At 41.0% G+C, this 27,608-nt stretch overlaps 1 protein-coding gene across 1 annotated transcript; it reads left to right on the forward strand.

Moving 5' to 3' along the window:
• Positions 1-1,287: 1,287 nt before the first annotated feature.
• REEP5 (receptor accessory protein 5) lies at positions 1,288-25,386 on the forward strand. Its single transcript, XM_082497776.1, has 5 exons — positions 1,288-1,521; positions 1,762-1,855; positions 15,112-15,250; positions 21,286-21,454; positions 22,874-25,386. Exons 1-5 carry the CDS (start codon positions 1,404-1,406, stop codon positions 22,921-22,923), a joined length of 570 nt encoding a protein of 189 aa, XP_082353902.1. The 5' UTR covers positions 1,288-1,403; the 3' UTR covers positions 22,924-25,386.
• The last annotated feature ends 2,222 nt before the right edge of the window (positions 25,387-27,608 follow it).

Consider the following 27,608-nt stretch of genomic DNA (forward strand, 5'->3'; position numbering starts at 1 on the left):
TGCCATGGTCTAGCTTTGGCATTAGCCCTGCTTTGAGCAGAAGACCGGACTACGTAACCTGCAGAAATTCCTTTTAACTGTATTTTATGATTCTATTAAACAAGATGAAACCTCATATCACAAAAAAAAAAAAGTGATATTACAGGACAAACCTTTTAGCTGGGGTTATGGACTAGGTATTTTTCTCCCTCTTCTCCTCACCTCTGCTTTTAGTAAGACAGAAAGAAACATACTTGAAAGAAGAAAAGGTATTTCAGGAGTTAAACGTATTTCTTTTAAATGAATTCTTTGCAAGATGACTTCCCCTAAAACAATGAAAGCTCGAAAGCACACTGTGCCATTTAAATTTTTCTTAGCTGATGATAAGACACAAAAAAACCCAATTCAACTTCGGAAGACTGATTTTTATTTTCTGGCATGCTTAGAGTGACACAGGCTTGAAGAAGGCACAGAGAGTCAGCTTACGAGTTGTAATGCTGAGTCAGATGCAGAGGAGTTGCTGGGAAGGGTCAGCCCAGCCAAGGAAGTTTCCAGGACTACATCACAGCCAATAAATTATATTTAGCTGGCAAGAACATTGTGCACACCATAAATTCTAGGGTTCAGTTACAGCTGGGAGCTGCTGCCCTCGGTCTTGTCACACGCCTTTCGGGTGGCTGCACGATGATGTTGTCATAACCCTTCTTCGCCACCGTGGCAGTTCCTACCATCTGACTGTTGCTCATCACATCTGAAATTAGTGATAACGCATACTGCTTTTCTTAAAAACAAACTAGCAAAAAACAACCAGAAAACCACCTTTTGAGCAATTTTAGGGGACTGGAGCTGGCTATGTGTAGGCCCTTCCTCCTCCTTAGCTTCCTTTATACAGGGGACTCACCACCTGCTTACTGAAACAAGGACCACCTTCCTTGCAGGGCTGTCCCGGGCCGCCCCGCTAAGCTTGAAAACCCGCTCCGGCCCCTCGGCAAGGCCGTGGCCGTGGCCGCGGCCAGACGGCGGGGCAAGGACAGCAGGAGGCTGCAGGGAGACGCCGCTTCGCCCCCTGCCTCTGTGCCGCAGCACGGCCTGTGTCCGGGCCCCCCCGGAAACAACGAGGGCGGGCGGGGGCGGGGGGCTGGCCCAGGCAAGGCGGCGCCCCCCGGCCTCCATTTCGCGGCGCGGGCACGGCTCGGAGGGCCGGCGGAAGATGGCTCCCTGCAGCCTGCCACCGCCTCCCCGCGGCGGAGCGACGGTCCCTCGCCCCCGCCTCGCCGCTTCCCGCCAGCGGGGCCCGACGCGCTGCCTCCTCCCTCCGCGGCTGTGGGCGGGAGGGCGGTGCCAGAGGCGGAGTCTGCAACTCGGCTGCCGTGCGCCCCGGGGCTGTGGAGGCTGAGGAAAGGGGACCCCGCGGCTGCCTAGCCATGACCGCGGCGATGAGGCAGAGGTTCGACCGGTTCCTGCACGAGAAGAACTGCATGACCGCCGTGCTCGAGCGCATCGAGAGCAAAACCGGCGTCAACCGCACTTACATCGCGACCGGTGAGCTTCGGCTGCCGCCCCCCGCCCCGTCCCGCCGGGTCCCCTCAGGCGCTGGGAGCCGGGGGCCGCCTGGCACGGGGGGCTGCGGGGGCGGAACGGCCCATGGCGGCGGCCGCGCCCTTCCCGCTCCTCCTCGTCCTTCCCCGGGCGGCGCGCGGGGAGGCGAACCCCTCCGGCGCCGCGGGGTGCGGGGCCGCCTGCCCTAACGGCTCTCTGCTCTCTCTTTCCTCCTCCCCGCAGCCATCATCGGGGCGGTCGCCGTGTACCTGGTGGTGGGCTACGGCGCCTCCCTGCTCTGCAACATCATCGGCTTCGGCTACCCCGCCTACGTCTCGTGAGTGTCGCGACTTTCGCCCCTCTTACCGCGATGTGTGCCTCGCGTTACCCGCGGGGGGGTGGGGTGGGGGGAGAGAATACGGTGGCAAAACCACAGTATCGCAGTATCGGTGTCCTGTCACGGTGGGATTCCAGGACCCCGCTGCTAAACGCTGTTTTTTTCCCGCCCACCTCTTTCCCCTCAGCGCGTAGGGGCGCGGGGCGCTCAGCGAAGAGCGGGGTTTCTTCCATCTGGCGAGTGCTACGTGATGAATTACAGATGGGAGATGCGGGGTAATTTCCACGCTCAAAAACCAGTTCCTGCAGCGCGCTACGTTTCAGCTTTTAAATTCCCAGCTTTGTCATCTGTAGTGAGGAGCTGGAGCGCTGCGCTGCTGCTAGTAACGGGAGGGAAGAATCGCTGCTGTTAACAGTATTTGCTAAAACTTACACTGATATTTTTAGTTGAGGACACTCCCAGATATGCAGAAAGGCAATGGTGCAGTGTCAGCATATGTTTGATACGAAGCGCTCACTAACATGATGGGCTGGAGACAGAGATGCATTAAGAAGTGCTATTTACTCCAAGACCACCTAGCTGATGAGAAGGTGGAAAGGAAGACACCGGAGCTCCTCTTGGGTGTAAAAGATGTAGAAAATAACTGATTTTTCAAAGGAAAGCCTCCTTAGATGTTTTGTTTTTAATAATACCTGGCATCTTTCATGGGCGTTATGTTGTTACTAGATCAAAATGGATTTCCTGTTAGGTAAGGTGACAGTGGAGTATGTTCCAAAAGATTTCAGAAGTTACTAAATAAAACCTTCTGTGTAGCCTAATACGTTCATAAAATGGAAGTCCTTCCCAGCTATACTGCTATATTGTTGAAACACAGTGCTTGCCTTTTACGTAACTCTAAATACAGTCAGCAACTTGTAAGAATATGTTCTCTGTAAGTAGGTCCTGGGCAATACAAAGTAAGTTCATCCTCTATTGTTTTTTTCAGAGATGTGGGAGATTGACTTAGTTTTAGACTCCCTGGAAACACCTTATGGTTGTGATGCTTAAAACTAAGTAACACTCTTCTCTGTTTCCGCTGAGCACTAATTTAGGACGTAATAGGCCAAGAACTCTGGAGAAACTTAGGTTTTATTTTCTATAAGGCAATTCTTAGTGAAAAGATTAGTTAAAAGATTTTTTCATCAAAATCTGAAAGTGAAAATATTAGCCAACAAAGCTTCAAAACCTTAAAATAGTTGTGGAGGAATTACGGTTATGTAATATTTTCTGTCTGACTCAGGTCACTTTTAAACTTACCTAATTACTCTTAAAATCCTATTTAAATTTTTAAATTTGTTTTAAAACTGGTTTCGGATTATATTTTAAATCTGCCATTATGCAACTATGGTGAATAAATTGATAATAAAAGCTCTTAGAGCTCTGAAGGCAAGACAGTAGCAAATCAAATAATGGATTCTTCTCTCCCAATTTTTTTTTTTTTCCAAATCTGGAAAATTAATTTTTTTTTAATCTTTTTGTAGGGTGTCTACCCTTTTTAATGTTAGAAGATGGCTTTACATGTATCTTAATGTGAAAAGTTACCTCCCAGATGTTAGTACCATAAGATGTTTTGGGGGTTGGTTTTTTTTTTTCGTAGTCATTAGTGCATATGCCATTGCCCTACAAATTTTACTTAAAGAAAATTATGAATAACATGTACATGAATACAGGGCCAGTTCTGTTTTTTCCAATTCATGCTCGGTTCATGCTTTCCCTTTAGCTGCCTTGTTAATGCTGAAACATTTTTAGGAGAAAATTGTAATCATGGGTGAAAATTTAGCACGCATGTGATGTGCTGCATGCCAGTGTCTTTCAGTGGCAACCTGCAGACAGGTTCCAGCTCATGAAGCAGCCTGCTGGCAGCACTGCTGGGCTGCATCCACTCCCCTTTCCTGCCTTCCAAGTGCACAGCTGGTACGTATTGTTTTCCCACATGCGTTGCTCCTCCTGCAGGCCTGTGGAGCCAGTAGTGTGGGTCCAGAGGAGACGTGGGAGGACATGCGCTAGTGCACACATTTCACGGTCCTGTTCAGTTTCACCTTTTTTGGGGGTGAGGTGTGTGAACTTAGGATAGGCAGTATTGCCTTTGCTGGCCTGTACAGTGTTATGGAATCAGGGTGACAGCAGCACACCAGGACATCTGTGTCATCTCCTGAGATGGCTTTCAGTCTGGAATCAAGCACGGGCTGCCTGACCATGAAAAAGAGCAAGAATCCTCTTTAGTGATTACCCTTTTTCCATCATACGTGCTTGTTTTTGTCTTGGTGCTACCAGGCCACTCTGTATATCTACTGTAGGATCTCTATCTGAATGCTGCAAGAAGATAAAGTTGAATTACTAGAGTGATTTCTGCTTTCATTTTTGCTGCTCTGGATCCTGTACTGCAGCCAGGGTGCTCCCAAGTGCTGTCCCTCATGCTGATAAAGCATAAAGAACCCTAGCCAGCATGGTTTGTTTATTCCTGGCTGTTTGTCTGTCCCCTTTGAAAAGACAGCCGAAGACCCTGCTACATGAATTAACAGTAGTGAGACTTGCTTCCTAGCGTTGGGTGAAAAACAGTTTTCAGCTCTTTTCATCATCTGCGAATGCCCTCAGATGTTTTTTGCTGTAAGAGCTGTGGCTTCTGGAAGGGGTCAGGAGCCGTAAAGGGAAGGTATTGTGCAGTGTGTTAGTTTGATGTTTACACAGGTGTTTCAACAATGGATCCAAGCCTGAAAAGTCTCAGAAAGGTACTGAAAGAGAAAAAGCAGATTACTTTTCCCCGGTTAACTTACTTTCTTCTGTTGTGAAGTAGATTAGTGTATCATTTCTGTGTTGTCAGTGACTGAATTGTTTAAAGTGAAAAACAACAAAGTACTGGGTCAGGCTTCTGTTCAGCAGAAAAGACATTCATGAGGGAGTGGGACAGATGCCTGTGTTCTGCAAGGGAGATCACCTCCTCCCTTTGCAGTTTTTTAAAATGACAAACAGGCCACCAGGTGAGCAACCCATTAGGCATGTTCCAAATGTGTTTTATTAGGATTTTAGTTCTGGGTTACCTTGGTCACAGTAGTTATGGTTCATCTCTGTGCTTGCCTGAAAAAAAATCTATTGGGGGGGGGGGAACAACAAAACAAACCAGAGAAGGATGCTCAGCTCAGATTTCAGTCTGTTCAACAGGTGAAACCAGGACAGTTTTATGGATGTGCAGGTATCTGCCTGTCAGGCCTGTATAATTCTGTAGTTCATTTTCTTTTCTTTGCATCATTCTCTGTAGTCATTGTCAGTGTGTGCTGTGCAGCAGGTGCGAATTTCAGTGGAGAAGTGCTGGAGGCTGTAGCCGCTGGATTAGACCTGGCGGATGGGGTGTGTCTGGGCATCGGCATGAAGTGGTACAGCTGCAGCTGTGCTGCTGCCAGCTTTCACATCACGGCAGTCGTGGCTTCAGCCAAGGGTCAAAGCCAATGTGAGGGGAGGGGGCAGCTCCCTGGTTAATGCCTATTACAATTTCAGGCAGGCATAGCTGTTTCCCTTCTCCTTACCCCCTTGTTCAGCTTCACCTTCAACTTTGCTTTGTGTAGGTCTTTAGTGGTTTTATACATGGAGGAGTTTCTTCTCTAGTGATATAAAGTCCTCTCAGGAACCCAAGTCTTCTATGCCATGTCACCAGCAAGGACCCACCTGAGGCTCTTAATGTAGGCTAAATTAAGCAGTAGTTTTCAAAGTAAATGTTGTCTGGCTGTTTCCCAGTAAGTCAGACAATCTGGATTAAAGTTTGTCATAACAGAATTTTAGGGAATAAGACTAGGGTTTTAAGTCCTATGTGATGAAATAGAATAATTAATTTTAAGTCGAAATCTAACATTTGTGTACAAGTTTTTGTGTTTGCAGTAGACCAGCATTGAAAAGTTTACCATAAATGATAGAAGCAAATTTTTATACTTTCAGTGAGCTTTAACTGCACAGGGCAATATTCGGACTAGCAGATGGAAGAAGTGAGTGTTGGCAGTATATAAATGATACTGCCAATATTTTCACTGCTTCTCTAAACTTTCCAGAGCTAGCCTGTTTAAATGTAGCTCCACCCATAGCCAGTGGTGGTTAACTGCCTGAAAAAAATTAGAGTGCAAGCAGGAAGGGAGCCTTTGATGACTAAGAAGTGCGTGCAAAGGATTGGAAATTTCAGAGTGCTGTCATGTTCGGTTTCAAAATGGCAAAGATGAAAATAGCTTTGGGCACTAAAATGTCTGAACTTATTACTGGTGTCTTCAAGGGAGAAAAGCAATATAGTACATCATGCCTCTCTCTGCTTTGGCTAATTTTATGCTGTTACATAGTAAAACCAGCTGAAGTAAGTGCTGCTTGTGGCATTTTACAAACAGGAAACAATCTAGGTTGATTGTAGTGAGGTATAAACACACAATTCAAGCCTTACTTTGAATATTGTCATGATGTCCTGAGCCTGTCTCCTCGCTCCTTTGCCTCTTTCACACCTCTAAAACAGGAATAGTGCTTTTCTTTGGTCACAGTTGTTCAGAAAATGCAAAATTGTGCCTGTATTTGTTGAGAGCTAGGGCAGCAAATTTGCTTTCTCTTAAGTTTTGAGGAGAATGCTTACATTTTCCCTTCATGGAAAATGCTGCATGATAAGCTGAAGTTCACCAGTAATGCTCGGTATTCACAATGCGCAGATTCACAACACTCAGTATAAATATAAGCAGAAAGTTTCCAAATCTCTCTGCAATTAGTCTGTTTCCTCTTCCAGCTGATAATCTTTTCATGGGGCTTCAGATACTAAAAAGTGTATTTTGACTTTTTTGTATATGTTCTGCCAAATCAGTTTCTCCAAACTTACTTGCTTTTTGTCTTTTAGATTTTAGAGTGCCATGTTTAAAATGAAAGCCATCTTATCTGCTGATTGGACAAATGATGTGCTTTCCTTTCTAGCAGAAAAGACATTCTGCAAGATAAAAAAGATAGCAAGTGGTTAGATGCAAGAGAGAGTCTAATATTATGATAACTGTAGGAAAATTTGAATTTGTCTTACATACCTTAAATTTAGCTTAAAAAAAAATGAAGGTCTCTTACACAGATGGGTCCACAATCTGAATTAAACTCACTGAAAGCTTTCCAGTTTATAATTGATGTAGGTACTATTTTTAGGGACTGCGGATATGTTTGAGGCATAAATGAAGTCATTTTACCAGACCTTCTTGGTCAAGATGCACTGCAGTACTGCAACCTTGTATGCCCTCCTCTATCTTACTGTATTGACCTCTAGCGACTTGGTTGATATAGGCCTACAGATGTTAAAGGAATAGTTAGACTTAGATCAGTGGGGTTTACTGGAATATTATGTTTAAACTACCATTTTTTCTGGTGAGTAGCAATGCTTCTCACATTTAATGTGAAGCATTGCTGATCCTAAATGCTGAAGAAGTGAGCTGGAGTCAAAAAAGTGAGATGAAAAATAATGTGGATCACTGTTGCTTTTCTTGTTTCCCCGTTTGTTGTATTGTGGTGACATACCCTAGTTACATCTTAAAAGACTTTCTCACAGCTATAAGAGTTACCTGACACAGGATAGCTGGCAACATCTTGCTGTCCCAAAAGGAAGGAAGCCTACTTGTCACTATGCCACAATGGGCAAGGTACACGATGTTTAGATGAGGATAATGAGGCTGTCTTCAGCTATTGGGAAAAGAAATGCAAACTTTCATGTGAGGGTCTGTGAACATTAGGTAAAACTTAAATTTTTTAAAAAATAAAAATTACAAAATTTTGTTGCTACACAGCTTAGCAACTAGAACTGTACTCATAAAGGACATTCTTCAGGTCTCTGCAAACCAGCCTCAACCCAGAAGTTAGTCCTCAGCCTAAGACTCAGGTCCTTTTCCCACTCCCTGATGAGTCATATTTTAATTACATTCAGTAATTAAAACTGTGGGATTTTTGTTTCTAGTTTAAAAACTCCTTACACAGTGATTACCTCAAACCAGCAGCATTTTACTGAGACAAGTCTGAAAATGTTGCACTGTGATTTCATGCTTTACTGTACATGTCTATAAATTAAGGCCATGCTATAATTTTTTTGCCAATATTGCAGTAAACAGAACTGAAAAACAGTAGTAGAGCTGTAACAAAATTACACTTGAAATACAGTCTCCACAGTGCAGCATAGGTTGACAGGAAAATGTAACTTATTCTTTCTGTATCGTTGTAAGCATGTAGCAGCGGCCCAATTCTTCTCCATTTGGTCACAACAGTACTGTTTGCTCTCTGTGCCTACACACTAAACACTAACAGCTGTGGAGAGGCAACCAAAGCATGTGAAATGTTTTTTCCCCTCTGACAAAATTGGCTGTCGCAAGCAGAGAAGCATTGTGTTGTGGATCCTTAGCAAGTGGCTTCCTCTGGTGGGATGCAGCATGTCTGCATTATGCAGGTAAAATGTGGCTGTTTCTGAAGCTCCCTTGCTGCATGCCGCTTCTCTTTATTGTCAGTACCTTCGGGAAAGACAACCTGAAAGACTTGGGTAATATAAGATGGAATTAGACATCTCCAAAACAGGGCTTTTTAGACTCTAGCAGGCAGCGTAGCAGTACTGGTCTAAGTGTTAACGTGGACAAGTACAGCCAACAGCAAAGCTGGTAGAGCTTAGCCTGAGACTGCCTACGCAGGTGAGCCCTGCTAAAGGCTGCAGTGAATTTCCTTGCCTGTCTTAAGGGTGGAAGTGGATGAAATCCCCTTTCCAGAGAGAGCGGGTGGACAGCTTCTCCAGGAGCGGAGACCTGAAGCCCATCAGAGCTTCTGCTGCACAGCAGCACCCACATCACCCAGCCTATGTGGCAGAACAAGCAGTAACCAAATGGTTTGGCAGGCTGGACTGAGGCACTGACACATGTTAATCCCAGCAGAAAAAGCCTCTGTGTGTGTGAGTGTGTGTTTGGGGGAAGCTGGTTTCAACCTGAGTCAGAACTGGGGAACTGACTGACTCATCATGTGGCCCTACAAATACTTGTTCCGGAAATGGGCGAGCCAAGAATGAGCAGAGAGCAATGAAATGAGAGGATTGCTGCTTTTTTGCAGGAATCTGGCTTTGTGCTGAGTTAACATGTAGTCTGTAGAACTCGCTTCACTGGTGGGCAAAATGGCATGTGCTCCTTTTGTTGCCTCAGCCTCTGCTTCCTTTGAAGAAACCAAGGTAGAATCCTTTGTACTACTGTCATGTTGTTTGTTGTTGGCTTCTGATAATATCTCTCCCTGCATGGACAATGAGGCCCCCTTGCTATCCTCATGAACTTGTCTCCTGCAATCTTCTGGATACACAAAATTCTGTGAGAGGGGAGATGATCAAATTACACTGCAGCAGTTGTGTAAGTGCATTTGGCAGGAAGATGTTTTCAGTAACTACCAGTGCATGACTCTGCTATTGGGGTCAGTAAGGAGTAAGAAAGATGGAAGACAGTAGGCTTTTAACTGATGGGTGAAGACGTAGGAGACAAAACGATAAAGCAAATACAAATATGCAGGTACTTGTTTCACTGAAATGATGTGAGGAGGCATCCTGCCAAGATAAGTCTGAAACAATGATGACAGGGAGGCACCAAACTGAGGAGGTCTGTGGTGCAATGGACAGGGTGTCTGGATAGATAACTAGAAGTAAATTATTTTTTAATCACCACAACCTGCAGACTAGTATGTATGAAGTCCAGACGTATAGGTATTTTCAGGGTTTTTTAAGTTAAATGAGGAGGAAAAAAAAAAAGTTACGCTTGGGTAAGAGGGTCACAAATATGCCTGCTGACTCATTTAGTGTAGTACTGATTAGAAAACTGAAGGAAGGAAGCACAAAATGGTCCAGTCTTCCCTAACTACAACATCAGCACTGAGCTTAACAGAGGCTAATCTTTTGTCTTAAACTTGTAACTTTATTTATAGAAGAGTTATCAGGTGCACCTTGTACGTTTCATGGATTTAAGTGGTCACTTCACGTGAGACTAGAGCAAATTTTAATTTGGCATTTCTTTATTTCTGGCTTCTGCATCTGGACTCAGATTAAAAAAAAAAAAAAAAAAAAACCAAACAAACAAAAAACAACAAAAAACCAAACCAAAAACAAAAAAAAAAAAAACACCCCAAACTCATACCTGGTGTACTTATAATATGCTTATTTTGTGACTACTGTATGTGTGAATTAACTCTTAACAATGATTTGTTATGCCAGAGCTAATTCAGGAATGTGTAACAGTCTTTTATTGGAAAAGAGCTGTTTTTTTGTTTGTTTGTTTTTTTGTTGAAATGAGTCAGATGCTTTAAGTGAAAGAACTTAACTTGGCAAATGAGTAATATTAGACCTGTGACTATCAGGTAACAGGATAAAGTAACCACACTTGATCTAGAGTTCAATTTGACTGATTCTAGGATGCACACAATCAAAATTGAGCCAGTACTCTGATACTGTAGCTACATAGCTGATGTGAGCCCCGGGCTATTGGAGAGCATCACAGCCTCCGCTCTTCCCTGTTGGTATCATCAGCTAGGGGGGTTATCGGGGAACAGATATGGCTAAGTTTTTACTTGGCTCCCTGTCTGTCTGCACAAGTTGCAGTGCTGGCCCATGGCAGGCCATTTTCACTGCTGACAGGCATCTGTTTTTTAAATAATTGAGCTGTGATGTTTACCATCCAGTCTACTGGAAGCTGTTTCTAAGTGACTGCTCTTACCTCCAATGTGTAGAACTGCTGTAAATAGTTGTTTGAGGCTTTATTTAAAGACCTCTACAGTTAGTGTGTGTGCCGACACTGCCAGGCTGCAGGAACAACCGTAAAACCACAGATGAAGTGCAAAGAGTAAATTTAATTGTCATACCTCGTGACCTGGGGTATCTCTGAAGCAGGACCCAGGCAGAGGCACACAGGTGGGAACACAGGCTCCGCAGAGCTTGGTCCTTGCTAGAGTGTGTTATGAACCTGCTGTTCTTGCCTGTATATTGGGGATTCAAGCAGGCGTAGTTTTCCACTGGGCTGTGATCTTTCTGACAGCAGGGCAGGAATCTCAAGCATGTTTGGTAGGGTGCCTTGGAGTCTATCACAGGCCTATGTTATTTAAGCACAGATGTTCAAGTTGTCAAGCACACAAGACTAAATGATTAGTGTGATACATGTTTTTTAACACCTCAGCTGCAGGTCAGTGGAGCGTGTTTACAGTCCTCCTCGTGGATTTTCCCTTATTTTCCCACGGTGTGTAACCACCATCTAAAATCATTTGTGATGTGTAATTAATACACATAACTAACATGGAATTTAGTCAAATCACTATTGGAAAAAACTTTGAAGAAACTGACAGTATCTCTTCTTTTTAAATTTGAAACTATAGGCTTTGGATGCTCCTTTGTTAATGTTACGTACCAATAAGACTGCCTCATTTGCTCTTGCATCTTACAAATAACTGTTACAAGAAGGCTATCGTAAAGTTGGCTGTACTGTCAGTGCCTCTTGATCTATATCTTTCACTTACTGATGGAGATTGCATTTTGAATATCACACTGCTTGATTCATGAATTAAAATGGAGTAGAATAAGATGTTCTTGGCTTGAAGCAATGTGTATGATATATCTCCAAAGGTTAATTGTGCAGAGCATTACACCAGCATAATACCTGATAACTTACAGAGTAACTTAAAAGAATAAGTCTAATTAGGGTGGGATTCTCATGTTGAAAAGAGTATAGTTGGAAATGAATAAAAAACCTATCCATTCAGATACGCTACATAACTTACTGTACTTGTTCTCAGATAAAGAGTACTTTCTGTGACTGACTGTTGAAGTAGTGCGTAAGTAGCAAAGGATGGAGATGATAACTTTTGCTCTTTCATTTAACAGGGGCATGTTAGACTGGGTTTCCACTGGCAGTCTCCCCTGAGGGACATATTTCCCATTCAGAAGCAGAATATTTATAAAATACTTGCCTTTCCTTGACTTCAGTTAAAACTTTAATTCACTGATGGCCCTGCTATATCCTCCTTTTTCCTTCCTTCCCTCCCACTAAATGGGATTGGGACTGGAGTCGTTGCTAGCAGATGCAGTTTATGCCCTTCCTCAGAGCTGTTACCTTAGCGGGTGTGTTAGGGGTCTGCCGGCTGAGCTCGTCCCATGGCACCTACCTAGATCAGACCATTAGAAGAGGGGAAATGTGCTGTTTCCTACAGTGTGCAGGAAAACACCACATGTGGATTTAATGCTGCATATCAGCTGGATAAATCGGATAGGGTTTTGACTACTTGTAGTACTGCTGCTTGTGACTGACTGACCATGAAAGTGTCTTGTTCATGTATTCCCTTCAAGACATCACCTTAGGGAACTACAGCAGCAGATGGTGAACGTTCAAGGGGGAGCACAACCATGGCACTGCATTTAGGAACTCTCAAAGGCCGTCTGTTTTTACAGGACAGAAGATAATAGAGCACGCTTCATTAACACAGTGATACACCATCTGCCCTTTGCTACAAAATTGGAGAATATAAGCTTTTTTATGAAAACTTATTTTCATGCCTACTAAGATGAATTTAATAATGTTAACAAAAAGTAAACAGTTCTGCCTTAAATCAATGGATGGCTTCAGACAGTCACTGGAAAACAGCAAGACTGTTAGTGGTTTCACTGCAAAGTGTTCTCTCACAAATACCAGGCTAGCATGCTTACTGTGGTAAAATAAGCCTTCCCCTGTATGCCTCTAATGGAGACGTTGTCAGCAGTACCAGAGAAATTCACAGCAAGTTTTCCTTGACACTGAGAAACTTTGCCATTAGTTCCTTTGTCTCCTCCATTTATCCACCACTCTAACTTCCCTACTAGTCACTTGTACTTTTGCTTTCCGTCCAGAAGTACAGTTTCACACCTTGGAAATAGATCAGTAGCCCTCTCCCTTACCTTCCGTGTTGGTTTTTGTTTTTTTGTGGGTTTTTTTTTTTTTTTTTTTGTAGCCCCCCCTCACCTGGCAGTATTAGAATACCTGAGAGGTGGGGGCATAGAGAAAATGTGGTTTACAGCAAGAGGGCAGGAGCAGCTGAAGTTGGCACTGCCTTAGAGCAGACTGCCTGCACTACTGTTGCCCAACGCTGTGTTGTTAGCATCAGCAGTAAGCAGACCAGTGGAAAACCTGTTCTTCTAGTTGTGCTGATGCAGTACCTCAGTAACCAGTAACGGCACCTTATTGCGTATGATGGGGTATGGCAAGGGCTGTTGTTCTTCCCGTTGCAAGACCCTGCTGGCCAGCCACAAGCCCGAATGGAAATAACGCATAAATGAAGTATCAGATCCTCGTATTGTGTTTCAGAGTAATTCAATCCAGTAGCCACACCACTTTTAGTTCTCTCTGCATGTGGTGGGTTTCACAGTGCTTTTGCTAAAACTTAAGGCATGTCACGATTGATTTTTTTTTTTTCCTTTTTTTTCCCCTTTGTTTACAGAACTAGGAGGTGACAGAGTCCACAGGGTTTCTCAGTTCACAAACCAGGAAATGTACTCACAGCCTGCCATCTATCTGGTTTCTGTTTTGTAAACCTCCTTAACTCTCAATCTTTTTTATGGAATAAAAGAAAACTTTGCACCTTTGATATATCCTGCAGATGCTGCTTCAGCAACAATACAGTTGATATTAAGGGAATGAATTATAAAAGAATTAAAACTAAATTCATTAAACTGAGTCTACAGATTTTAATCCTACGGCATGAATGGAGAGGACAAATGCTTTTTAATACTCTTAAGCTTCACATTATCAGGCTTACAGGTGCTAGCATTTACTTCTAAAACTTCTTACAGTGCTAATCTGGAACTTAGTGAGTCCAGAGTCTCCACTTCATTGCTTGTACTGAAGGAAGCACATGTGCATCTTTCTTTCAACTTCCTGTTTTCAGAACTGAATAAACTTGAACTGCATTCTCCTAGCAGTTGGAGAACAAAACCCCTGTTGGTCATTATGCAGGAAGGCCAAGACTTTATTAGAGGTTGCTCCACCCTGTTTTTAATACCGTACTCTACATCAGTATTTGCAAGTCCTGTAGGAATGGATTTACAGAGCAAAATAATTGGCGGTGCAGATGTGCAGTCCTCACTGTATGGTGTGGGGGATACTGGATCTCCTTTGCTTCTGTAGACCAAGTGCTTGTTAGTAGTTAGAGCAAATCTTATGGTTTACCTTTTCAAAGATGAATCTACTGCATGTACATTATGAGTAAAGATACTTGAGATTCACTTCAAAGTCCTGAATTAGATCTAAAATTTTTATCTAGATGCTGTTTATACCAGGAGATGTTGGTCTGTTACGATCCCAGTAAGAAAGGCATTCAAATTTTGTAAAGCTGCATTTAAAATGCTATTTATTAAAGCCAACACTATAAGGAAATGGTGAACATATACCTTATATGCCTTATGTCCCTGTAGATGCTGGGATATGTAGCTGCTGGGAACCCCAAGCTGTGCAGCACTGAGTGGGCCTCCAGTCCTCACGCACCATGCTGTGCAAACCCCATCTGTAGACAAGGTTACCCCGTTTTGATAATTTAAGCTATTGTAGGATTTGTCTTGCAAGACAACAACTCTATTCATTGTTCCTGCTGTCAAAGAGGGATATCTTTGTTAGATAAAGACAAGGCCACGAAGGTGGTGGAATCACTGGTACCCAGTAGGAGCTGCCTGTGGGACCCTGTGTTTCAGTGAGCTGGCTGAGTTTATCCGGTGACCAGGGAGTTTGTGCGGCACAGTGCAGGCCTGAAAGTCAGTCTGTGTGCGCAGCACAGGCCTGGGCTCACTCAGGTTAATTGTTATATGGATCACTAGCGCTTCAGTGTACAATAGTCTTCTGGTCAGGATTACTGCAATGCATCCAGAACTGGAAGTGGCCAAAGATTTTCCCATCTCTTCTCTGTCCCGTGAACTGTCTCATGAGCAAAGTCAGGATGCTCGTGAGTTTTGTTTGGTTTTTTTTTTTCAATCACAGAGCTATAAATAGCTTGAGTATCTTTTCTTTTTGAAGTCTGACAAATAGGGAAGAGCTTTGCTGTTCAGAGATCTTGAGCACGTTGTATGATAGGTACTACTTAGTTCTCTTCTATAGAGCTTATAGAGTAATTACATTATGAGGATTCACATGTAACAGCAAACCTGAGTCATAAAAACTTCACCATTATACACGAGACTGATGCTACTGATCTGCTCACTTGTTTTGTTTTCGTTGCAGAATCAAGGCCATTGAAAGTCCCAACAAGGATGATGACACACAGTGGCTGACTTACTGGGTTGTGTATGGTGTTTTCAGCATAGCGGAATTCTTCTCTGATATATTTCTGTCCTGGTTCCCTTTCTACTACATGCTAAAGGTATGTTAGTTCATGTAGCCCCTGTCCTAAAATGACACCTTTGATATAACTGATTTAATGTCTTCAAGAATAGATAGAAGACAACAGATTGCCTTGGAATTATTCCTGGGTCACACCTTATTTTTAGATGCTCGTTGCATGTAATTTAGCACTATGAAAGTGATCTGTTTATGGCTGATGGTTTTGTGAGGCAAGAGGAGAAGTTGGGATGGGTAGCAGGGAAAGGTCTGCTATGTTTTAGGAAAAAAGAGGTGGTGTAGCTGTACCATGGAAAGACAGTTCTTACTCTTGGTGTTTAGGTAAATTAGGGCAAAATGACAGCACATGGTAAACGCTACAGAGTGGCTCTATTTTTGCTTTAAGTGCATTAGTGAAGGTGCAGAGTAAAATCACAAAGGCAGCAAAAAGAAGTATTGACATATGTGCTGTTGGGAGCAAAGAAGGATATTGCAACATAAGAACAGTTTGGATCGTACAGGCTTCATTTTTAATTAAGCCTACTTTTGCTGAAATTAAATGGCGGGTATCAGAGGAGCTTCTTGCTATTGTGCATTTGTTAGCGTGGTTTGACTACCAACAACAGTTTGCTTAATGTGTTCCAAATTTTGTTTGTCAACTAAGATGTGATGTATTGTAAATCAGCTTTAACACGTTAAATTATTCTAGGAGATAGCCAATTACCGTGGCTGATGTGGGGTAGAAGACATCATAGCTTGCTGGAGAGTCTGTTTAGCTTAAAGAACTGTTGCCTATTTTCTTGTTCAATGGGCTGTTCTATTCCTTCTCTCTTCTTTTGTTAGCCTGGTTTAGCCCCACTAAAGTTCTTGGTTTGCTTGCCAGCCATCATGGTGGGGTCGTTTAAAATTTGGTAAGGTCTGATATTGCCAAATGCTTTTTCCAGGAAATGCTATATTTTAGAGACAAAAATTGACTTGGACAGCTCAGTTATAGTTCTGCATTGTTCCTTTTGAGTATTCAACAGGCATCAACTGTGCAATCATTTGGACACTTACTTCCCTAGCTCCCTAAGAAAAAGCACATATTTAAACTACTGCTTCAAACTGAAAAAATACTGGCATTCCCACAAAGTTAGTTCTCTCCCACACGCACTTAATTTTTTCCCTTAATGAAAAACAAAAGTAAGTTTTCCATTTTCAGCCTAATGGTTTTGCAAATTTTTTAAGATGAATCTGCTAATTTTGAAGTTTAGCATGAGTAACACATATGTGAAAGTTTTACTGTTTCAATATATTAAGACCAAGCCATATAGTGATCAAAGTGCAAGTTCGTCTGATCTGAATGGGATCCAAAAGAATTGCTTATGTCACTGGAAGAGTCTGTCCTTAACCACTTAACACAGTTATTTCACATCCCCAACTTCACCTTACAGTTTAGCAGGATTATGACTTTACCCATTTTCCACAGTGATGTATGCCCGCAGTTCTGAATTCATACAGTGTATTTTCAGAGCTTCTTTTCTGACTTCTTGGTGGTAAAAGATGTGGCAATGATTTCTTCATGCCAGCACAGCACTCTTTCTGAAGAGCATGCAATTGCAATTCAGGTTGACCTAGCAAATAAAGACCAACCACAAATGGCTCCGATAATGCTGCATCAGAAGTGCCACGTTTACATGTAGTGGTGGTATCAACGGAAAGGTACTTTTCTTAGTTCAGCAAAAGCAAACAGAAGGAAGCAGTTATGGTAAATGCACAGCTTTCTACAATAGATGCTGAAGGCACATAGAAGTATTTACTCTTAGTAATGGGTAGTAGGAGAGGTTTACTTTTGTGATACAGAGGCAGACAGAAGGTGCTGGCTGAGAATCAGAAAGTATTGCTGACTGGGTAGGAGAATGGAAGTTACTCCATGGGGGGAAAAGGAAGAAACAGACAGCTTCTAACTTTCAGTCCATCCACGACTAAAACCTCTTGTAGTGCAGTTTGTGATGTCTCCATGTCTCTTTTATGTTATGAAATAGTAGCCCAGATATGTCATTCATGCAAATTTCAAGCTCCCTTTCATTTTCCAAATGTGCTAAATTTTCATATTCACATTTTTATGATACAGCTTGTAGCTTCCACTCCAGACTGAGTTGTATTTCTCAATATTTCTATATACTTTGATATGCAGGGTGGAGACACAGATCATATTCCCATATGCTCCCATATTTCCCTAATTCCAGAGCCCCGGCTCTGTCACCTCAAAGTTTTCAGCACACTAGGAGTTTTTATAGGTGGGAGAAAGGCATGTTCAAGAACCTCTTTGAATATGTTATGATATTTGCATATACTTTTGTTCTCCAGTTGAAAACTGTTTTGAGATTGCTTGGGGTTTGTGTTTTTCTTGTAATACCTACTTTTTATTTATCTGCTTTTTTTTTCTCTGAGGCACAGGACATGCATGCAACTCATGATTTCATGTGTATGTGGTCTTTTTTTCAATACTACTGTTAGTTATTTAAAGATTTCTTTGGTATTCAGGTGCTAAAATACTGTAGCCAGTGAAAGTAGCAGAGGTTACCCTCCTAGGAGTATTCTCGGTGGTGGGAAGGAGAGGAGACTCCTGACTCTACAAACAGTTGTGTCTTGAAATATTAGAATACTGGCAGACACGTCACACTGGGTATGTTATGCAAACTGCTGCTACAAGGCACTTGATCAAATGAGGCAGGAGTTGTCATTGTGCTGAATATGGCAGTCTCACTCTGCTTCAAGACAGAGATCCCCTCCCTTCCACCATGTACCCCATGCAATTAATTACTGATTTCGACTAAAGAACTACTTCACTTCCATTAAAACAAACACCTTGTTTTAAAGACTGCAGTTGTCTATTAGGAGTGTGTTCATATTTGCAGTCATATGAGGCGACTCTTGGGTTTTGTTAGTCTTCTGCCTGTAGAAGCTTGGAACTGGCCATGGGCATGCTTGCTGTGTTTCTCAATTGCTGTAGTGGCAAACCCAGCAGTATTCAGTTCTGTGCTGCTAGGGCAGGAACAGCTGCTCACACTAGATCCCAAGTGGAGTAGACCCAGCTCAGGTCTCTGCCTGAGGAAGTCACTCGATTGCACCAGTTCTGTTCCCTCCTCTGGCTGGTCTGGAGGGTCACAAAGAATATAATTTTTTTTTTTTCCAGTTAACAATTTTATCACTCTGAGCTTCCTGGACCTTTTGACAAACCCCTTTATTTTTAATAATCTATGTTGGTTCAGTTTCAGGAGAGACAAGGGAAAGCTAAACAAAGTTAGCAGTCTGACATTCTCAAGCTTTGAAAAGACTGAGATTTGCAACTTTGGTATGTGTCCTTTAGAAAATGTCTGTTTCAGTACATTTCAAAAGTAGTAGGTATTTGAGAACACATCTATAACTGTAAAAGATTTGATTTTTTTCTTGACTAAACTGTGACAAAGCTGTAGAATCAAAGTGACTAATTTTGTTCTGAGGCAAGAAAAGGGAAATTTCAATTTCTTTTCATTTCAGAGGAAGTTAGACTTACAGCTGAGGGATTTCCTGAAACAAAGGAGAACCAAGTAACATCTTTGTATATTGGGACAAGTGAAATAACTATCAGTAATTGGCCAGGTATTCTTTAACAGGAAAAAAAATCAATATACTTCTCAGCTTTTAATGAAAGATAACAACCTAAGATAGTACCATTTATTCTTTCTGTTATATTAAGTTCCAAATAATAGAAGGTTTTGAAAATTGGTCTTCCATCACTTTTTGCCTTTATTTTCTCTGATAATGCTTAATGATACTGTGTCAGTTGCTACTTACCCGTGCCAAATTTTATTGCACGTTGAATTATTTCTTTTAATTCATTGGAATGTTCCTGGTAGGCAGTCTCAGTGGTGGACACTTTACTTTGAAAAAAAATTCTTTGTCTTCTGGGCAAACACTCTTTCAAGTCATTCTATTCTGACATGACAGGCAAATAGTTTAAAAAAGAAAGCTTAAAAGCTTGCCTGAAAGGGTGGTAAGATTGTTTGGCAAAATCTTCTGTAGAAGGCAGTTGTTATCCCCAGGAATTAGTGATCCTTTGCAAAGAAACAGTCTGTCAAGATACCTCTCCAGCTCCAAATACATCATAACCAATTTCTCTACAGCAAGGAGAATGAGAAGTGGTCTTGAAGAAAAAAGGACTATCAATCTTCTCCAAAACCACTAGGTGTTTCCTTCAACTGATGTGCATCAGGGGCATCAGTTTTACGTGGTATGCATTGCAGTGAAGACAAAGCGAAAATTTTACAGGTATGAAGAGCAGAACCTACTGAATGTTCACTCTCAAGATCTCTTACCAGAGTAGGAATAGAGGGGAGATATTCCGAAACACTTGGAAGGCTTGCCTGAAGAAAACTGTTTGTTTTTCATAATTCAAAAGGCATTTTAGTCTTTTTTTTTCTTTTTGTTAAACACAAATCAGAACCTTTCTTTTAAAATAAGCTCTCTTGACATAAATCACCTTGTAATGGTCAAATTGTTATTTAGGACTTTCTTATGTAAAAAAAAAACCTTGCCGTTTTACAGTGGGAAATCAAAAAGTATGAGGGGGAGGAGAGGAGGCAGAAATGTCTGGCTAGGCACAGTGGAATTCTGAAAGGATACTATGATCAAACTAGTTTCTAGGAAATGCTTTTGTGCTATGGAGCCTACCGAAAACCTCATAAATAAATAACACTTTGCTTATATTTTTTAAATGACTTTCAGAAGCTGTAGCACATGCGTTGAAACATCTCTTCAGCTGCTGTAGATACTGATGTGAAAACTAGAAAACTTCTGGAATCTGAACTATTTAAATAAGTGCTACTGTATTTAAATAGAGAAGTTGCTTATGGTTTTATTGTGGTTTAAATGATTAGTTTGATTTTGGTGCCTAACTTAGCTAATGGTGTGGTGGTTTTTTTTTTCAGGAGGAAGAGTTGAGTTTTTGTTGTTGTTTTGTTTTCTTCCTCTCTCCCTCTCCTCCCAAAAATGTGTGGAAATCCTCAAACATTTAATCATGTCTAACATAAAAAAAAAAGCACATTTTGGCTGAGGCTGGGGTCATTTTGTGTTGTGTTTTAAGAAACGGTAGTCTATGAAAAGCTGTTCTGCCTTTATTTTCTGGGGAGGCTTTTGTCACGGAATAATATTGTACTATTTGTGTCTGGAAGGACTGTACAATTACTGAGAAAGTTTGCCTTATTTTGTGGCAGTTTTATCTCATAAAATCTTTTTTCAGAGCTCAAGCAAATTTAGTTACGACACTTCCTGTCCACTAAATGTTTTGATCTTGTTTTGCATAGCCATCTTTGTATTGTGTAAGACAGTGGAACTGAAGCCTAATAAAGGTGCTTCAGTAGTAAAGACAGATATTTATAATACGTACAATAGCTGTCTTTCTAATCTGCTTTGCAAAATGGAGAAATATTACTCCACAAACTGTGGTGTTTGTTTTTGTTGTTTTTTTTTTCCATCAGAGAGCAGATTGTGCTATAAAAGCTATACCTAAGCTGTGCAATTCAAAAGCATTACACTTGTCTGTGCCCTATGTATGGGTAGCTTGGATCTATGTTTCCACCTTGTCACTTTAGCTCTGGGATGCACACAGTCCCATTCATTGCCCTGCTGCATTTTCAAAGCACGGAGGCAGAGAGGACAGGGATACGTTCTGGCTGGATTTAAGTGATTTAGGGACCCAGACCTTCAGTCAGGCCTGTGCCACATAGTTTAGAAGTAGCCAGAGAGACTAATGTTTTGTCCAATCACGTTTTATACTGCTTTTTTGTTTTTTAAAAAGTACATGCAATCTTGGTATACCTGTTACCAGGTTAGCTTTACTGCTACAGCCCTTCCTCCTTTATCCTATCAGTATCCATGAAATTGTTCCAATATTAATATTCACTGTATGTAACTATACTTATGTATATAGTTATTGGACTGTGACCATACGAAGTGAAGGGGATGATGTACTGTTTTAAATATGCTCAAGTCTGTGGGAGAGTCTTGTCTCCTACGTGTTTCTTCTACTTATACATATGTTCTTGTTCCTTGTAGTGTGGCTTCCTGTTGTGGTGCATGGCTCCAAGTCCTTCTAATGGGGCAGAGTTTCTCTATCATCGAATTATCCGGCCTTTCTTTCTGAAGCATGAAGCTCAGCTTGACAGTGTTGTTAAAGACCTGAAAGACAAGGCTGCAGAGACTGCAGATACCATCACTAAAGAAGGTGAGGAAAAGACCATTCACTAATCACATCAAGTAGGAGGAATTTCCCTGGGCAGCTCTAGTATTACAGTTAATATTCATCATCTGACGGGGGGTGGGGGGGGATTGCAAGACAACTACGTAAATTCTAATGGAGAAGTTATATTTGCATGAAGATGCCAAGAAAAAAGGGTTGCAGTGGATCTTACATTCTAGGAGTGGAGTTATGCTAGAACGAGTGCAAGCTGTGTGAGTGGAAGAAATGGATCATTAGTTTGTGTGTCTTCCCACCACAGTTTGTATCACTATAAACGTTCTGTCTAGAGGCAGGTCCAAACATCCTCACAAGATACCTTCCATAAATACAGTTATTATCTCAGTGTATTCTTGTATCTCCTAAAATAGTGTCTCAAATACCTGGTAGTGTAGGAGGGCTACCAATTGTATAGCAAAGCAAATCCACAGCAACGTGGAAACAGCAACGTGTGAAATAGAGTTTTCCCATCTATAAGTTTTTGTACCCTTTCCTTCCTCTGGAGATCAAAGGATTCTGAGCCCACTCTTAAAGAAATTAGGTTTTTATTTGGCCAGAATAAATACTATCACAGCCTGTAGATTGCTTAATCTTTGCTTCTGTTTCCTTGCGTTCTATAGTGGATCGTCATACTCTAAAATGTCTGATGATAGTTTTATTAATAAGAGAAGGAAAAGCATTAAGTAGGCAAGATAAAGGTTTATTTAAATTTAATTAGAAAGGAAATTTATTTATAAGTTACTTCAAAGCACCTTAAATCTCCTTTCTCCCCAAACAATGCATGCAGTCTCATTTCCACTTATCAACTTAAGAATTTTCCTGTTGGTATTTAAATGATCTGCCTTTGTCAACTATGCTTCGAAATTTTGCTGCATGACCCTTCCTGAATCATTATGGTTAGGCAGGTATCTTAAATAATGTTCGTCCATGTTGCACATGGGATTTTTCTGTCCTCATTCCATCACTTATTCTTTCTTTTTCATATTTTTACATATAAAGATTTCCACATACATGTATTTTTTAAGAAACCAGGCACACACACACACGCATGTACACACGCATTAGCGTTATTCCAGCCCCGTTTCATCAGCTCGGTAGTACATTTCTTGCTGTAAACCTGTGTGTCCTTGACGCTGTGAGCAGCTCTATTTTATTGGCATAATGGTTGTAAGTCAGTCTGTGCTGTTTATTGTGCTGCTCCTTGTTTATAGTTTATTTCTTAAAAACTTTATATGATCAGTTCTATCACTATGTCTGGGTGTATATGTATGCAAAAGCTGTGATTTTCTTCTGTGGTGTTTCTTTTGTGACCTAAAAGGAAAATTATTTTTTTTTGTCCAGCTCAAGAATGCTGAGTAGGTCACTTGGTAGGCCTCTAAAATTAAACTTGCTTTTATTTTCCTGCAGCCAAGAAAGCAACAGTGAACTTATTAGGTGAAGAAAAGAAGAGCACTTAAACTATTAACTGGATAAAGTTTCCCTACCACCTCCTTTATGAAGCTTGATGTTACTGGGAGCTGTGGTATAATTTTGCGAATATTGCCTTGGAAACATTTTGATATGTTAAAGGAATGTGTTGTAAGTTTGCTGACTACTTTGCTGTGTCTGTATAGAAAGTAAGCATTTTTATTTAAAAGCAATGCAGTGGGCAGCATCTGAAGCTTAATGAAAATATTTTATCTATCTTCATGCAGAAGAAATCCTTCAGTAATATCTTTCTGCAGTAACATAAATAAAAAGTATATATCCCACAGGCTCTGCACTTTAGTTGTCTCTTTGTGTATGTAATTACTCTTAACACTTTTGACTGTGGTGCATCTGGTAACACGAAGCTATTGTATAAGGAAAATACTAGTCTGAGTGGATCTTCTTGAATATAGAGGGAGTTATTTCAAGAGATGGCATAATGGATGTATTCCCCATCAATACAGTTGTAAATGATGAAATTACATGTTCTGGGCACCTGATGATAGAGATTATTTGCTGTTGCATGTTTTGTTGTAACACAGTATTTGGTACAGTGTGTGTATTCTTAAATGGATAGATACTCAATATAGGGAAGAGTAACTTCATTCAAGTGATCAAGCTTACATTAGCGTGAAGTAATTTGCCAGAAATGGGTGCATTAAATTGCAGGAGATTAGCACAAGATGACTAAAGTACTACTCCTTGACTCTTGCTAAATAAAATTGTCATCCAAAATTGTTAAGAGTGCCTTTTAAGATCACACTCGAAAGCACAAACCACCTCTCGCTAAAGAGTGATACCATTGCAAACACTTTTTCCTAAAGTCCTGTTGAAATATTAACTGCCTTGGGTGTCAGTCCCCAGAACCCCATCATTAATGGGGTGGACTACAACCTCCATGAGCTTTTTCTGCTCATAAAAATCTGCAATCTCTTCTGACTGTACTAGGAACAACTTTGCATGAGCAGTCTTTAAGTTCCTGAATAGAGATGCTGTTGTTAATTGATATATTCCTGACCAATCAGTAATAATGCAACCAAAGTTGTTAAGGGGATAAAGGCTTTTTTGCAATCAATGGAAAAGAATATTTTTTTTTAGATCTGAATCTGTATTTACTCTTTCACACCACAGTATTTTCAACAAATTCAGCATGAATTACTGAAATCTCCCTGTTCTTACCTCCATGCTGATGTTTCTTAAAGCCCACAGTAATGCTATGACAGTTCTTAAAAAACACGCAGAAGGTAAGCTTAAGCTTTGGATACAATAAAAAGCGATTTCTGGGCCACGATATTAAATTAGAAAGATTTAATCTTAAAATAGACTTTTGAAGACTTCTGGCTTTCTGCAACAAGTTGGTATATAAACATTCACTGTAAATTTTCAGATGCAAGAACTTAAAAAGAATGAAGCATGCAGTGCAACTCCGCAGGTCAGTTTTAAATTTGAGAGACAGGTATTGTAAGAAGAGATGTAAAAGTGTCTTAAGAGAAAACATTGGAGCTCTAAGCTGGAGAGCACAGCCCTTATGGCTGTCAACTTGGAGAAGGAAGTGTGAGACCAACTGTGCATCGCTTTCTGTAAGACAGCATGCAGTTTGTCATTTGAAGGAGATATCACAGCTAATCATGCCATGACAACTTTTTGGAAGGAGCGGATGTGCTGAAGAGGATAAAGTTTACAGCAAAGCTGTAGGTGTAGGCGAGTAAAAAGTTTGAAGTGACTGACCATTTAAGTGGTTTAATTTCTTGTCTTATCTTCCTGTGTCTTAAACTCACTGACCTTTTCTGTGAGTCATGCTAAACCCTAGTGCAGTGTTTTAAACACTATCAGTCAACTGTGTATATAGCAGCATGTGGCCAGTGTAATTTAGTTTCACCTCTTGAAATAATAAGTAATAAATAAAGATACTTAATAGTCTATTTGATTTAGGTACAAAGTACTACATAACTTACTTCTCTAAAAGCTGCTGATAAATCTTAGGCTTTCCAAGTCTAACGAGGTCTGTAGTAGAGATAGAACTTACTGTTCATTTCTCATACTACTCAACAGTTCTTCCACTGTTATTAATGGGGATAAAATATTTCTAGTTAAGTGTTAAAACATTCTCTGAGAGATGTAACAGTTAGGCTTTAAATCCACTTCTTGTCTTTACAACTTGATTATTTCTTGACCAGCACCTAAATTCAGTGCTCCTTTGTCTGTTGTTAACAGAATCTGATCTTGTTGTTTGCCTTGATGCAAGTAGGAATGACTGAGTTTCTGCAGCAAGTTGTCTTTTCCTGCAGGTAACTCCACTGGGCTGGCCCCACAGATCAGTGCTCTTCCTAAAGTCTTCTTCACAACATTTATGTGCAAATGTTGGTACACACATCTACTCTGTCTGTGCTGAAGTTGTAATGTGCTAAATAAAAATGGACGCAAATAAAGAGATTCTTACAGGACTGGTACAATGCCTCAGTGATTCTTAAGAACTCTATACCTCAACACTGAAAACCAAATTACTTTAAGGCAGAAGGTCTTTACAGGATATTCACTTTTTTTTTACCCAAACTTCATTACTGTGGAACTAGTAGAAGCTTCTCAAAACCCTAAAGGAAGTACTTCTACTTCATGACTGAATGTCAGGGTGCAACCGAGCTGTTTTAGAGCATCAGGCCCTAACAAAAGAGTTTGGAATACAGATCTGGTCTCAACAGTGAGCACCGCAAGCAGCTGTGTACACAGCACAGCTTTTCAGACTTAGTAGCCTTGCTTACCTAAGGAATCATCAACGTTTAGTGTTTAGAAATGTAGAGAAGAAGAATGGTAAACTGCATGGATTACAAAGTTTTTTCCTTGCCCATTGATTTTCCCTAAGTGACCTAAACAAATAATGCCGCATAGTTATTGGCAGGTGGGTGGGTTGCAGTTCTTTCTGCTACCACTGTAAGTAGGACATTTCTTCTGCTTTATCCTACACATTTCCAAACTCAGCAAAAAGGAAAAGAAGTTCAGAAAAACATTTATAAAACCCTGCAATAAACATCACCACTAGTGCTACTAAAACGAAACCAAATTCTTCAAACTGAAGCAAGTTAGTTAACAAAGAATAGAAATTCTTGTAAGTAGTGGAAGACGTGACTAATATTTGTTAGGTTAAACCCTCATAACTTTTTTTACTTTGACAAATTTAAGTGTCTTGAGTTTGCATTCCGGTCTTGTCAACTCTGTTTAAATAGTCTGAGAATCAACACAAAAATATGGCTAATTCCAGAGTGACCTCCCACCCCCATTTCAAACTGAACCAACAGTAACTTCCTTATGCAAAGGAAGAAGAACAGAGTTTTAAAAAACGGAATCACAAATTCTTGTAGGTCATGAGGTCTGTCAGTATTTCCTGTAAACCACACATCTGGCATCCATGCAAATACAGTGACGATCAGTCTTGTCTTCCCAGAGAACCTCCACATCCAGTGTGATGGAATGACACAGTGCTTGAGGAGTAGCAACATAAGACCACTAAGGGAGTCCTCAGTTGTACAGTCACGTTGACAACTTTCTGAGGAACAGCTTTCCAACTGGTACATAAAACATTGATATTCCAGAGGAAAAAAATCCTTGGATGATCACATGAACTAGTCAAGTAAAAATAATTGCAGATGAACATCTTTCAATTTGGCATTTTTTGGCAGGCCATATAAGTCAACACCTTTGCTGAGGCTATGGAATTCCACAAACCACTTTATATACCTACCATTTTGTATTATTGCATCCTTGCAGGAGGAGAATTCTTAAAGCCTTCAATTAGACATGTCTAAGGTCTATCTGAAAAAAAATCCAACCAAACAAAAAAAAACCCACCCCAAAACCAAAACACAGAAAAATCCACCCAAAAACACCCAAACCTTGATGAAGAGACATGCCGTTTCATAAGAAATGGCACTACGGTGCAGACTACTCAGTTACTACCTAGCGTGTCTCCTGCTCTCTCCCAGGTCCCATACTACCAATGACAGATGGTTTCTTCCCATCTCCCTTACAGCGGCCACAACAGTATATTCAATTCTCCCGTCTTTTCAGGGCCTTTGGCAAAAGGCAGCTCATTTGGTAGCTATTTTAGCCAATCTAATCTGCACCTAATCTGCAGCTGCAGGTTTTCTGACGGAACACCCAACATACCAAATGCAGTTTGGTCAGAGAAAACTGCCAACCAGGAAGGATAAACATTTGCCTTGCCTTCCCTTGTCCCATCTGGGACATAAAAAGTTTCTTCACTGGATGATGCATTAACATAGTCTTATCTCCTAATCTGATCACCTAGCTTCATGGCGCATGGGAACTTACTGTCTTTGAGACCTCGACTCCTTTTATCACGTCAACCAAATGACTCTACAGGCTCAAAAGTTATAAAGCAATAAAAGAAGAGAGGATTTGTATTCTTTTTTCTTTAGGGAAAAAAAAAAAAAAACCAAACTTCTGGAAAGCGAGATTATTTTATCCTAAGCAGTGAAACAACCCCATAAAGGCCAGTCTGTAACAGGAAGAAGCTAAGTGACAGGATGCATGAGAATGGTTCAAAGCTGCATGAGGAGAGGTTTAGACTGGATATTAGGAAGCATTTCTTTACCAAGAAGATGATGAAACACTGGAACAGGCTTCCTAGAGAGGTGGTCGATGCCCCAAGCTTGTCAGT

The sequence above is a fragment of the Vanellus vanellus genome (assembly GCF_965231255.1).
Source record: "Vanellus vanellus genome assembly, chromosome: Z".
NCBI classification, from domain to species: domain Eukaryota; kingdom Metazoa; phylum Chordata; class Aves; order Charadriiformes; family Charadriidae; genus Vanellus; species Vanellus vanellus.

Bases quoted from the DNA above. Each gene is read 5' to 3' on its own strand.
- REEP5 (XM_082497776.1), top strand. From the start codon at position 1,404: ATGACCGCGGCGATGAGGCAGAGGTTCGACCGGTTCCTGCACGAGAAG. The intron at 1,522-1,761 runs GTGAGCTTCGGC...TCCTCCCCGCAG, and splicing joins CCGCACTTACATCGCGACCG to CCATCATCGGGGCGGTCGCC. The intron at 21,455-22,873 runs GTGAGGAAAAGA...ATTTTCCTGCAG, and splicing joins AGATACCATCACTAAAGAAG to CCAAGAAAGCAACAGTGAAC.